Source organism: Pelophylax lessonae (assembly GCF_965119305.1).
Source record: "Pelophylax lessonae genome assembly, chromosome: 7".
NCBI lineage: Eukaryota > Metazoa > Chordata > Amphibia > Anura > Ranidae > Pelophylax > Pelophylax lessonae.
In genome coordinates, this window is record NC_138774.1 from 123975789 (window position 1) to 123989543 (window position 13755).

The following is a 13755-nucleotide window of genomic DNA, read 5'->3' on the forward strand; positions in this document are numbered from 1 at the left end:
TAGTGTGCATAATAGAAATCAAATATAATGAAAAAAGGGGCAAATTGCTATTTCCAGAAACCATGCTGTCTTAGGCCATGACCTGGAAGCATCCAGTCTGACCCTTGCTCCTACATCAGTTTGTAAATTTCTGTTCTGTACAGTAAGTCCATTTCACATCTCTTTATTCTGTTTCTTGGATTGTTGACCTACATCTTCTTCACAGTATAACTAGTATGGTTAAATAAAGCACGAAACATATGAATAATTTAACAAAACTCTGCATATTAGCTTTTATGGCAAGTTATTTATATCTGTTTAAAAGACAGCAGAAAAAATTTACAAAATGAAGTGATTCTGTATAAATATATTTAAAATTTATACAATCACTAATAGAAAAAAAACGGATTTAACTGTCAGTAATATGTGGAAGACTCAATTCCCAGGATTCCTATGTGGAAATTCAGTATTAATTTGCAGCACCTCCCACACTTCTCAGTGCTGAATTGTAAGAAATGATCTAAGCACTCTGTAAGACTGATGGGTACTGAAAACAGTTCTCCATTCAGAGAGAGTGCATGAGGATTTTAATGCATCAAGTGAAACTCCGACTTTAGAACTATTTCCATTACTGACTGTAATGATGCAGCTTATCAAATTCACATTACACGGGAGGTACTTTTAAGAGGAAAAAATACTTACTCTCATGATGGAAAACAATATGCCTGCAAATTTTCCATCATTTAACCAGACACCGTCATCTGTCACCAATGGCACCCTCTCTTTCCGATCCTGGAACGACAGTGCCCTTTCCTACCAAGAAGAGAGTGTCGACTTGTCCCCTGGTTTGGAAGTCCTGGCAACTATTTCTGTCACATATGCTCTTATCATTTCAGTCGGTCTCCTAGGGAACACAATACTTATCAAAGTATTTTTCAAGATTAAGTCGATGCAAACCGTTCCGAATATTTTTATCACCAGCCTTGCTTTTGGAGATTTGCTTCTTCTGCTGACATGTGTTCCAGTGGACGCCTCTAGGTATATGGTGGACACGTGGCTTTTTGGAAGAGTTGGCTGCAAGGTGATCTCTTTTATACAACTCACATCTGTCGGTGTATCTGTATTTACACTGACTGTCCTTAGTGCTGACAGGTAGGTTATTTTTTAATTCTTTATATTACTGATATCTATTTGGTTAAAGAACTTGGAGAATGGTAATAATACATAATGCATTGCATTTTTTTTTAACTAAACGGGATTCCTGATATATTTTATTATTATATTTACATTATTCATATACTGCTAAAAAAAAGAATATTTGACCCAACAAATATTATTGCCTAACATGTCCTTATCTTGTTCTTTTCTTCATTTCAAGGCTGTCCATATAATGGGCAGTGTAATGATGCAGGCTTCTACAGGCAAGAAAGCCAGCAGCTGATTGGCTATTCCCCCGAATATCAGGAGTATGTTCTAATATAGAAATGTCTAAATTGATCACTTAATGTTCATGGGCACCACAAAGGGAAACACAAAAGTATTGACATATGCTGCAGTCCACTACTACATTTAATAAATTCAATGTTTCAGAATTAACCTTATATAAAAAAATTTAACTAGGCACATCCATGGTAAATAATTATTTGCTGCATCTACGCACAGTATTGAGACCTGTACTCAGCTTCTATTCAGCTTTCTGAACATTTAAATAAAGAACTGCTTATTTTCCACTACTAAATACTCAGCAATAAAACATGGATTTAGGAAGTATGTTGCATTTTTGCTTTACAATATCATGGTCTTGCCTCACATGTGATAGATTTGTATGCAATGGATAGTTAAAAACGTGGGTGTTTTTTTTTAATATTATGCATCATTAAATTACATACTAGGAGGCATTTTATTGTTAAAAAATGAAGTGGCAAGACAAATTCTAAATTCTGCAAGAACAAGGGGGGCAAACATAAAGAAATATATATATATATATATATATATATATATATATATTACACACATATATATATATATATATATATATATATATTACACACACACACACACACACACACACACACACACACACACACATATATATATATATATATATATATTATATATATATACACACACACACACACACACGCACATATTACACAGCAAGTGTGCCATTTATAATACTTATTACTAATGAAAATTATATTTAAGATTTCATGATTTCATTGTTACAACGGTGTTAATGTATGTGCCATTCATTGAATGTAATATTTTACTACAATAAAACACAGCAGAATAAGTACATACAGGTATAATGAATAACAAATTGTAATTTGTATGTGAACAAAAGAAATGTATATGTCTGACATGATAAGGAAGGTGTTAAATTCTTATGTTTGCATGAGCAGGCTTTTGATGAAAGCATGTATTCTCAAAAGGCAAAACTGTCAAGATGTTAAAATATTAATAATATCTATTAATTCCTGTTAGCACTTGGCTGTTAAATGTATTTAAAAAAACGAAAAGCTTTAATAACTAACATGAGATTGGGTTTGACTGCATTTGCTGCTGCTGTTTGTATTAGATTATGTAGAATATATTTTCTGTAAATTGGTAAAACAGTTAACTACGTATAAAAGCTCACCAATATTGATATACAAATGCTACATTGATATATGGTGCCACATTTTTCCAGTTCACACATGCAAAAAAAATAAAATAAAAAATGAAAGTGCACAATTTTTCAGACTGACTGTATAAGGGTGTATTAATATATATTTTTGATGTATTTCATTATTAGACGTCAGTGGCTGGTAAGTTATTTCTTTATTTTTCCAATTAAATGTTGCATTTTTTTATTTTTATATTTTTGTGTTTATACTCTCCAAACACTAGTTTGAGCTAAATATTTAAAAAGGCTTCATTACCATTGTGTGATAAAATAGTAACTGTGCTATTTAACAAAAATTGCACAACTGATGCAGTAATCCTTTTCAGATCAGTAATTACTGCATGTTAATATTTCACAGATACAGAGCTATAGTAAAGCCTTTGGAGCTGCAAACATCAGATGCGGTATTGAAGACATGTGGTAAAGCTGCTTGTGTCTGGATAATTTCTATGTTGCTGGCGACTCCAGAAGCGGTATTCTCAGATCTGTATGAATTCAGCAGCCCAGACAAAAACACATCCTTTCAAGCCTGTGCTCCTTATCCTGTCTCTGAAAAAATACTACAAGAGGCTCATTCCCTGATGTGCTTCCTGGTCTTTTACATCGTACCACTATCAATCATTTCTGCCTACTATTTTCTTATCGCTAAAACACTGTACAAGAGCACGTTCAACATGCCAGCTGAGGAGCACACTCATGCCCGCAAGCAGGTTTGTTACATTGATGCCAACAATGTTTTCATAAGTGTGGAAATGTACAAAGTATTTCCGAGAGTGGGGGAGGTGTTCAACTGGAGGAAGGCATTCTTACTTCAGGTAGTACCCAGTCCAGCCACAGGTGATATTTTAGCAATAAGTTGGTATTGGCAAGTGGACGCAAATGATGAATTCTTGTTCCAAAAAAGTCTACCAGTGTATTCCAATCAGAATCCCCAGTTCTACACAGTTATTTCACCATTACAGTGCTAAAGGATAATGTTACCCATGCATTCTGGATTCTTTGTGATATACTGTATAATAAAAAGTTATCAAAACAGAAGCCCAGAAAAAAACAGCTAACACACAGTGCAAATACCTATACTGTATATGTACTGTTTCAGCATTTGCAATTCTGCATAGTCAATGACTCTGTTTGTCTTCAGAGTATATACATTTTAATGATCCAAAGGCCTCTTTTAACTTTCTGACCACCAGAGTTGCAGCCTCTAAAGCCTTGTTCACATAGGCATACTGCAGTGTACACCCGAGTAGGGGCCGTGTTTTGCCCACACGGGGGGTGCACAGGTGTTCTATGCATCCCTGAGCAGTCCGTCATGTTTGTGTCAATTGGAACACAACAGCTGCACAGCAAGCCGCAGCTCCCAATTTGACATCCTTGCGAGTGCGGGTGCGGGTGCAGGTATATGGCCCCAAATGCACATTGTCTGTGTGCAGGGCCATGCATTCGCCCTCCCGCAGCTGCCAATTTGGGAGCAGCAGCTGTGTCCGTGCAGCCAATTGCCAAAATATAGACTGCCTGTACAGGGATACACTGAACACCTGTGCATCCCTGTGGTGGCAAACATTGCCCTCCTCACACGGGTGTACATTGTAGTATGCCTGTGTGAATGAGGCTTTATACTCACATAAAATATATTACTGAGAAGGCAGTTGGAGTAAAAATAATAAATGTTTTCATTAGTAGATGGAGCAATACTCCAGAATAGTATGTGGGGGATTCTGAAAAGATCTTATACTGCAGATAAACCAAACAAATTTGAAAAGCAGGCAAGTATTTCTAACTACCATAATCACCTATCACTGAAATATTAGTTTTTGGCAGGCTGGACATTAAACTTTATGTTTTAGACCTGTGGGACATTACAAAGGCTCTTGCTCTAAACTGCATATTCAATTTTCAGCAACAGCAAAGCTCTTGGTTCAGAAAGATGTAGGTAGAATTATTCTTCAAGTCAGGCAATTAATAGCAATATCTTTAAGGATAAGTACCTGGCAAATTCAGTGGAAGTAATTTTCTCCCATGGGCATGTAGTAAAACCCAAGATGCATATATGAGCAACATATGGATAGAGACTCCAATTGAATTTTAGGCAACACATGGCTTGTATCTGAAACAATAGTGGCATATGTTCTTACAGATTAAGAATGCTTGTAAGATATGTGCCTAATACATTTTATATTTCAATCTTTTTTATTAAAGTTTCAAGTAACAAACAGGTTCCCTTATCGAGGGAAAGATAACAGAATAACAGAGTAGGCACATCGAATTTCAGTACAATTAAAACACATAACATCAATATGGAAAAAAAAAAAAAAATCACAAGTGTAATCCCTCTAGGGGTGCACGCCCGAGGATAGATCGGCAGGTAAGTGGTAAAATTTTAAATTACATATAGGATTAAGTATTAGTGAATTATCAGATACAAAAAAAGTTTCCACAACAGTGTATATGTACCAAGTGACCACAAGAAATGTACGTACAGATAATCTCCGGAGCATACTATACCCTATCAAGATAGTGAATCCATGGCTACCACGTTTTATCACATTTCAATTGAGTATTGGTCAGAATAGATGACAATTTATCATTGATTATTATCCAGCTCAGTTTATGCTTGACATGTTCAAAGGATATTGTCAGTTGATTACAACATTTAGCAGTGGCAATTCTGGCTGCCAGAATCATGTAAGTTATCAATTTGCATTTATATTTAGACGTTTCCATGTCTTTTTTTGGAGCAGGGCTATTTCAGGGGTCCTGGAGACATTAACATCCGTTTCTGTGTTTATTTGAGGTGAAGGTTTGGATCCAAAACCTTGTGAGTTTGGGGCATTGCCACCATATATGGCACATAGTTCTTGATTGGCCACAAAGCCTAAAACACAGAGAGGCCTGTGGATATATCTTGGCCACTTTGACCGTAACCATATACCATCGCAATAGTGTTTTATAATTAGACTCCACTAGATCGGTGAGATGCTTTTGCTAGATCATGCACTATTGTCTGGCATTCCTCATTGTCAAAGGTGGAGCCTAGGTCCTGTTCCCATTGGGTCATATAGGGACATTTGCATATTTAGAGCATGAGGAGCTCATACAGGATAGATATATGTGCACCTATTTCTTTAAATCAGGGGTGTCCAAACTATGGCCCTCCAGCTGTTCAGGAACTACAATTCCCATCATGCCTAGTTATGTCTGTGAATGTCAGAGATTTACAATGCCTCATGGGAATTGTAGTTCCTGAAAAGCTGGAGGGCCATAGTTTGGACACCCCTGCTTTAAATGATATACATATAATTACATTGATTCAAATGAAGGTGTACCTATCCCTTTAAATAATATACATATGATTATACTGATTCAATACTAATGTGTGACACCCTATATATTCTATATAGATAAATATAAAAAAGTTATATTTAACTATTTGACACTTACCAGACAGCATTGATCTCAAAATATAGAGATCAGACAGGCTCTTGTACAAAAGAGAGCCGATACCATCACTATCGACCCCAAAGAGGATATGTGACCCTGCAAGACGTTTTGCAGTAGTGATGTCCCCACAAACGGATCATAAGTACAGCTCACCCAATTCGCCAAATTCCGTCCAGCTTAAATCTCATAAAAAAGGACAGAGTAGGAGAAGCCTCATAGTCCAGTAAATAATAAAAGACTTTTAATAAAAAGTATTTACACTTACAATGTTTAAAATACAAACAAGTGGAATATAGCTTGCTGGCATGCACATGCGTGATAACGTCACAGATGTGGCTCCATCTGACGTGTTTCCCCTTAACAGGCATCCTTTGGGAACGAAGACTAATCTGGGACGTCTATGCACATCATTCATAGCGGAAGTAACATCGGAACACAGTCCTTTCCATATGTGTAAAAGGGAGTCAACCACAGGGTACTACTACACCCAGCAATGCAAAAGCTCAATTGAACTGAAATATGACATATATATATATATATATATACATAAAAGATATATAAAATGACAATATTTAAATGATAATCATCTTCTACAAATACATGCAAATATGGACAGTTCCCCCTTCTGGTCACACGTATGGACTACACCTCACTCCGAATCAATCAATCAGTGGTGTAGTGGTTAGCACTTTCAACTAGCAGCAAAAGGGTTTCTGGTTCGAATCCCAACCATGACACTACCTGCCTGGAGTTTGCATATTCTCCCTGTGCCTGTGAGGATTTTCTCCAGGTTACCCAGGTACTCTGGTTTCCTCCCACACTCCAGAGACATGCTGGTAGGTTAATTGGCCCTAGTATGTGTATGTATGAATGTGAGCTAGGGACCTTTGATTGTAAGATCCTTGTGGGTAGGGACTGATGTGGATGTACAATGTATATGTAAAGTACTGCGTAAATTGACGGCACTATAAAAAGGATTTAGTATGAAAGGATTTGCAGCAAGCGAAGTTTAGGAATAGGCACCAAAAAGACTTACAGCAGGGAATGAGGTTCCTGTGTGATTGGAAAGATATGGTCATACAGCCTGCAGATAAGGCTGGGGACGGGAAGAGATGAATAATCTGTTATCTGATAGAGAGAACTATGGGATAATATTGCTGGCACCAAGGATACTCATAGTATAGTATTTACCAAATGTGCATAAGAATCTTTAAAAAAAACCTGGAAGACCAATTGTGAGTTGCATTGATTCTGTCACATCCTGTATTAGTAAATACTTTTTTTGCAAACCTTGGTCAATGACATCCCAGTTGTCCCAATTGCCAATTGAAGGGGACGTGCTGCTTGTCATCACAGACATCTCCTCACTTTATACCATCATCGCCCATCATAGGGGGTATGAGGCAGCAAGTTAATTTGAAAATCTTAATATGTCCGTGCCTTTTATACAAAAAAAGATATTGCTATTCACCATGTAACATAATTACTTTTATTATTGAGGTAATTTTTACTTACAGAGCACGGGCATGGCTATAGGGGCTAAATTTGCTCCCAGCCTCACCAACCTATTTATGGCACTGTGGGAAAAGGAGGTCATTTATGCAAGAGATGATAGGAATTCAATATTTTGGCATCAATACATTGATGATGCCTTTTTCCTGTGCCCGGGGGATGTTCATTCTCTACATGCATTCATAATGTTTCTAAAGTCCAATACCTGGGGTATTAAATTCTCATATGAATGGAGTGCTACATAAATCGATTTCCTGGATTTGTAAAGACACCCTCGAAATCAATTTCCTGGATTTGGTTATCTTTAGGGATCATATTAAACTTCTGACTAAAACACATTTTAAAACTGCATATTGAAATGTTTTTTTTTTACCAATAGGGAGCTGTCATCACCCTACTTGGTTGAGAGCCATTTCTAAAAGACAATTTCAATGTTTTAGAAAAAATTTAAAAAAGGAAGATTTTTTGATTTAAGCAGATGCTTTAAAAGAGAAATTTCTCCTGAAGGGTTGGCCTAGAGGATTTGCAGGCTGTGTCAGCATTGGAATGTAATCTTCTTTTGATCCCTCAGGTTAGAATGACAGGGATTCTAATAAACATGAATGGGCGTTTCTAAAGACTTTTTCCACTGAACATCGGTAGGTGAATAAAATACTAAGAAAGCATTGGCAAGCTCTGAAGGAGGATATGGTTTTAGGCCCTACTCCTTCTGGATAAGCTGAATGTTATTTTTTGGAAAAGGCTTTTACCCATGTAAAAGGCGTAATGTGTGTAAGAATTCTAATTCTGTCGGTACTGCATTTTTTACCTCCAATATTACATCTCGGGAATATCCCATACAGGATTTCATAACCTGTTGTACTATGGGGGTAGTTTACATTTTTCAGTGCCCGTGTGGCCTGCAATATGTTGGCAGGACCACACGGCACTGAATGTGAGGATTGGAGAGCATCTCGCCAATCTTAGAAAGGGCTTTAGGGGGCATAGCCTCTCTAAGCATTTTCTTAGGTATCACAATAAGGATTCCTCCTGTTTATCAAGATAGAGAAGTACATTCCATATTGGCTATGTAGCAATTTAAAGAGGCACATTTTTCACCGAGAGACCCGTTGGATTTTTGCCCTAAAAACATTTAATCCATGGGGTCTAAATGTGGAATGGGACCTCAACTGTTATATAAATAACAGTTGATTTATGGGTCCTATCTTTATTTTGCTGTCTATTTTATGATTTTTTTTCCCCAAAGCTTTATTTGAAAAAATACAGATACAAATAAAACATAGTATTGTAAAAAGATTGTAGAAAGATATAATATAACAAAACCAGACAAAAACATTTGTTATTCAACAGGTAAGTATCAACATAAAAAGGTGTCCTAAAAGATTATCTCTTGTATCGGCATCAAGTAATACTTAAGTTGAGTCTTGCTGAGGGTTTGGGTAGGCCCCAAATTAAGAAAACTAAATGGTAATCTATTTTATGATTTATATTTTCAAAAAATATTTTATATTGTTTTGTAATTATTACTTTTATTTTTCTGTGTTTGGTTTTTCGTTTAGAAGGCTCTGTATGTAGTTTTTGACATTTGTTAACAATATGTATGTTGGTCAATCTATAGTTGATCCGGAATGCGGTGTAATCCATATGTGTGACCAGAAGGGGGAGCTGTTCAAATTTGTATGTATTTGTAGAAGATGATTATCATATGCTGTATTAGGTAAAACATTTTAAATATTGTCATTTTATACATATCCTATATATACTGTATGATTATATTCGGTTTAATTGAGCTTTTGAATTGTTGAGCGTAGTGGTACCTTGTGGTGAACTCCCTTTTACACGTATGGACAATGCTATGTTCCTGTGTTACTTCTGCTATAAATGCTGTGCCTACTTCCTTGAATTCTGTGACATGTATTCACTATGCCCTGTGAGCAGGCACTGCCGTGTCACTGAATTCACAGAGCCTGCCTTCGGAACTACAGAGGTGCTGACTGCTGAGAGGAGTAGGAGGTGGAGTCCGTAGAGGAATCACAGCTTGCAGACAGCAAGGTACCATGGGATATGTAGGCTTCAAACATTGAAATTAAATATATGAGGAGAAACTGCAAAGCATGCAGGTAATCCAGGAAGATGTGGAAAGAGATGGCCAGTAGACAGGCAGAATTTACAACAGGAGAGGATAAGTAAGCTTATATTGGATTGTCAATATTATCTATTGTTTGTATTGTTATTACAATGCTTGTGTTATAGAATGAAAGGGTATTCTGTGACTATAGAACTTCTTTGGCTACTTCATAAGAATATGTTAATTATTTATTGTCCATAGTCTAGACACAGGAACACTTTAAATACAGTTGAAAGCTCGTTGCCCTTGCTCCGTTCTATTGTTTTAGTTGTCTGTTTATCCCAAAAGGAAGAACAACCTACTACACTGAACTGTTACCTTCAGAATAAGGAGTGAGGACATTGGGAATAAGACAATTACAGTCCATCAGTAGCCCAAACATGCACCTATGGTACTATGTTTGCTGTTGTTTCTGTCTTAAATTGGCTACACATTATACAATTTTCTTGCACAATTTTCCTTTAGATTTACCAAAACTGTATAAGATGAGGTCAAACCTAGACACTTTCAAATTGTATGCAATCCGGAAGGTCCTTGCACTACATCAGGGGTGTCAAACTAATTTTCATTGCAGACCACATTAACATTATGGTTGCCCTCAAAGGGCCGGTTATATCTGTAGGATTAGATGTTCAGAGCACCCCACGCTCCCTTACACCCTTACATGACATGTCAAGAACCCCCCTCCCCCCTACCATCAGAAGTAAAGAGTCACCCACCCTTCCTTACATCACAATGCACCCCTTACCTTGTGCTGCTGCCAGGAAGAAGATGTGGGTGGATCTGCGAAGAAGTGCAGGGTATGAAAAAGAACCAGAGGAGGGCTGGAGTCTGCTTCCAGAGTCTGCTGAATTCTGAGACCGGGGGAGGCAAAGGCAAGGTGGTGTTGCAGCTGCACAGAGAGGTGCAGGATCTGTAGGAGGAGTTCTGCCCTCCTCTCTGCTTTGGACTGCTGAGAAGGGGGAAGGCAAAGACGAGCCTTTTTGCAGCTGCACATAGGAGTGCATGATCTGGCAAAGGAGTTCTGTCCTCTCTGCTGCCGACTACAAATACAAGCTGGGGGCAGAAAAAAGGGGGTTGCCGCAACCGCAGGAGAGGTGTGAGGGCCACATGAAATATCCTAGGGGGCCGCATTCGGCCCGCGGGCCTTGTGTTTGACACCTGTGCACTACATAGTTAAAGGTAAATCTATTGGATAAGGATATTGAACAAAAAAACTGTATAATGTGTAGCCAGCTTTACTTTCAAATGGAGTTGAGTAGACTAATTGGGAGGACACCACCCATGTTGGAGCAACATAAATAAACATCACTACCAGTACCATAGGACTGCTTCATCATTGAAATAAATGTATTCTTTCTTCTCCTTTTTAGATTGAATCCCGAAAAAGAGTCGCAAAAACAGTACTCGTGTTTGTTGCCCTGTTTGCTTTCTGCTGGCTGCCTAACCACATCCTTTACTTGTATCGATCATTCACCTACGACACAACAGTGAATTCCTCTGTGCTCCACCTCTCTGCCACCATTTTTGCCCGTATACTGGCATTTAGCAACTCCTGTGTGAACCCCTTTGCTCTGTACTGGCTCAGCAGAAGCTTTAGACAGCATTTCAAAAAGCAAGTATACTGCTGCAAGACACATCCACCGCCGACCCAACCAAGCCCAACTCACAGCAGCACTACTGGAATTACAGCAATTAAAGGAAACATGCAGGTGTCTGAAATAAGCATTGGTTTATTGGGAGCCTATGACATGAAGCGAGAAAGTGACAGTGTTTAGTTATGTTAGAAAATAAAAGAACTGACAAAAAAAATACTATAAATATGTGTTCTGGTAATGTAGGAACTGGAGAGTCAGTGATTGCAAACTGCGATATAAACTAAAGGTAATTCCAACTGCAATGTCATTCCTGTTCATGGAAACTTGTGGTTTTTTTTTGTTTTGTTTTTTGCCTCCCCTTGTCCATAAAAAATGAGCCACAATGCTCCTAAACTGCTGCAAGTGCTAAGAAATAGAAAAATGCCCAAAGCAGCGTAACATTCTCTAAGAAGTTATACTGGTTGACTAACTACATTCTAATAGGCTGTTCATTTGCAAGTGAAGTTACACTTTGCAAGAGAATTTGCTCCAGAGCTTAGTGCAAGCATTCACTAAGCTCTGTAGCAAATTTCCATTGCGAAGTGCAACTACCCTTGCAAAGTAAACTATTTACCTATTTACCTTTAGTAAATCAAACCCATAGTTGGAGATGCCCATAGGAAGGAGGAGCCATGACATAAGCTTGTGGAAATGGCTACAGCCAGGGCATGGGAGAGAGAGAGAAATTACCTGGAAGGTGATAACATGGCAATTATGTCAAATGCCCTTTGGATTTTGGTATCACATCCCGGAATACTGTCTGGACAGCTCCAATAATCTTGAAGACTTCACATAAGCAGCACTGGACAAGGTGATGACTGGAATCTCTAAACTTTGGACAGTCATGGAAGTTGAAACTTCAGAGGTATTATTTCCAGAAACATACCATGTACCATTGCAAAGAGATCTTGGTTTTCCTACAGTACATGTAAACTGTGAAGTTTGCCTTTAAATCTACATGTAAAGTTCAGTAATATTAATTTTCCCTAGACACTCAAAGAAAATAGTGCAGAAAGCTTTGGAATATTTAACTGGACAATTTATTTTTAGAAAGTTAGTTTTAACCACTTTACCACCGGAGGATTTTGCTGTCTTACGTCCAGGCCACTTTTTGCGATTCGGCGCTATGCGCCTTTAACTGACAATTGTGCGGTCGTGCGACGCCGTACCCAAACAAAATTTACGTCCTTTTTTTCCACAAACAGAGCTTTTTTTGGTGGTATTTGATCACCTGTGCACTTTTTACTTTTTGCGCTATAAACAAAAAAAGAGCGTTTATTTTGAAAAAATAACAATATTTTTAACATTTTTTCATTGAAATTCCCCCCCAAAAAAATGTAAAAATCAATTTTGTTTTTAATTTTTGGCCAATTTGTGTTCTGCTACCTATGTTTGGTAAAAAAGAATCACGATAAGCATATTTTGATTGGTTTGCGCAAAAGTTATTGCGTTTACTAACTACGGGAAAGATTTCTGTCATTTTTGGTGTTTTTTTTTAACAGGGGGAGGAGTCCAGCGAAGTAGGTCTACTACTGCAGCAATGTGACTGGAGGTAAAGTGGTTAATGTCCCTTTTATATTTATTTTAAGGAATAAATGCAGCTTTAAGTTAAAAAATAATATACTGCCACCCAGTGGCGGCTGGTGCTCAAATTTTTTTTTGGGGGGGGGGGGGCGCAAACAGAAAAATGTGTGACTTTGAGGTCACAAAAGTGTGAAAGGGGCCTTCGTGCCCCCTTTCAATGCACAGTGACCGGCGTGCCCCCTTTCAATGCACAGTGACCAGCATGCCGCTTTCAATGCACAGTGACCAGCGTGCCCCCTTTCAATGCACAGTGACCAGTGTGCCCCCTTCAAACAGTGACCAGCGTGCCCCCTTCAATGCAGTGACCAGCGTACATGCCCCCTTCAATGCAGAGATCAGCGTACATGCCCCCTTCAATGCAGTGACCAGTGTACATGCCCCCTTCAATGCAGAGACCAGCGTACATGCCCCCTTCAATGCAGTGACCAGCGTACATGCCCCCTTTCAATGCAGAGATCAGCGTACATGCCCCCTTTCAATGCAGAGACCAGCGTACATGCCCCCTTCAATGCAGTGACCAGCGTACATTCCCCCTTCAATGCAGAGACCAGCATGCATGCCCCCTTCAATGCAGTGACCAGTGTGCATGCCCCCTTCAATGCAGAGACCAGCGTACATGCCCCCTTCAATGCAGTGACCAGCATACATGACCCCTTTCAATGTAGTGACCAGCATACATGCCCCCTTTCAATGCAGAGACCAGCGTACATGCCCCCTTCAATGCAGTGACCAGCGTACATGCCCCCTTCAATGCAGTGACCAGCATACATGCCCCCTTCAATGCAGAGAACAGCATACATGCTCCCTTC

At 38.5% G+C, this 13755-nt stretch overlaps 1 protein-coding gene across 1 annotated transcript; it reads left to right on the forward strand.

Annotated features, from left to right (window-relative positions):
• The first annotated feature begins 494 nt into the window (after nucleotides 1-494).
• BRS3 (bombesin receptor subtype 3) lies at nucleotides 495-11693 on the forward strand. The gene is made up of 3 exons (XM_082264488.1): nucleotides 495-1131; nucleotides 3003-3354; nucleotides 11099-11693. The coding sequence occupies exons 1-3, from the start codon at nucleotides 686-688 to the stop codon at nucleotides 11501-11503; spliced, it is 1203 nt and encodes a 400-aa protein (XP_082120614.1). The 5' UTR covers nucleotides 495-685; the 3' UTR covers nucleotides 11504-11693.
• The last annotated feature ends 2062 nt before the right edge of the window (nucleotides 11694-13755 follow it).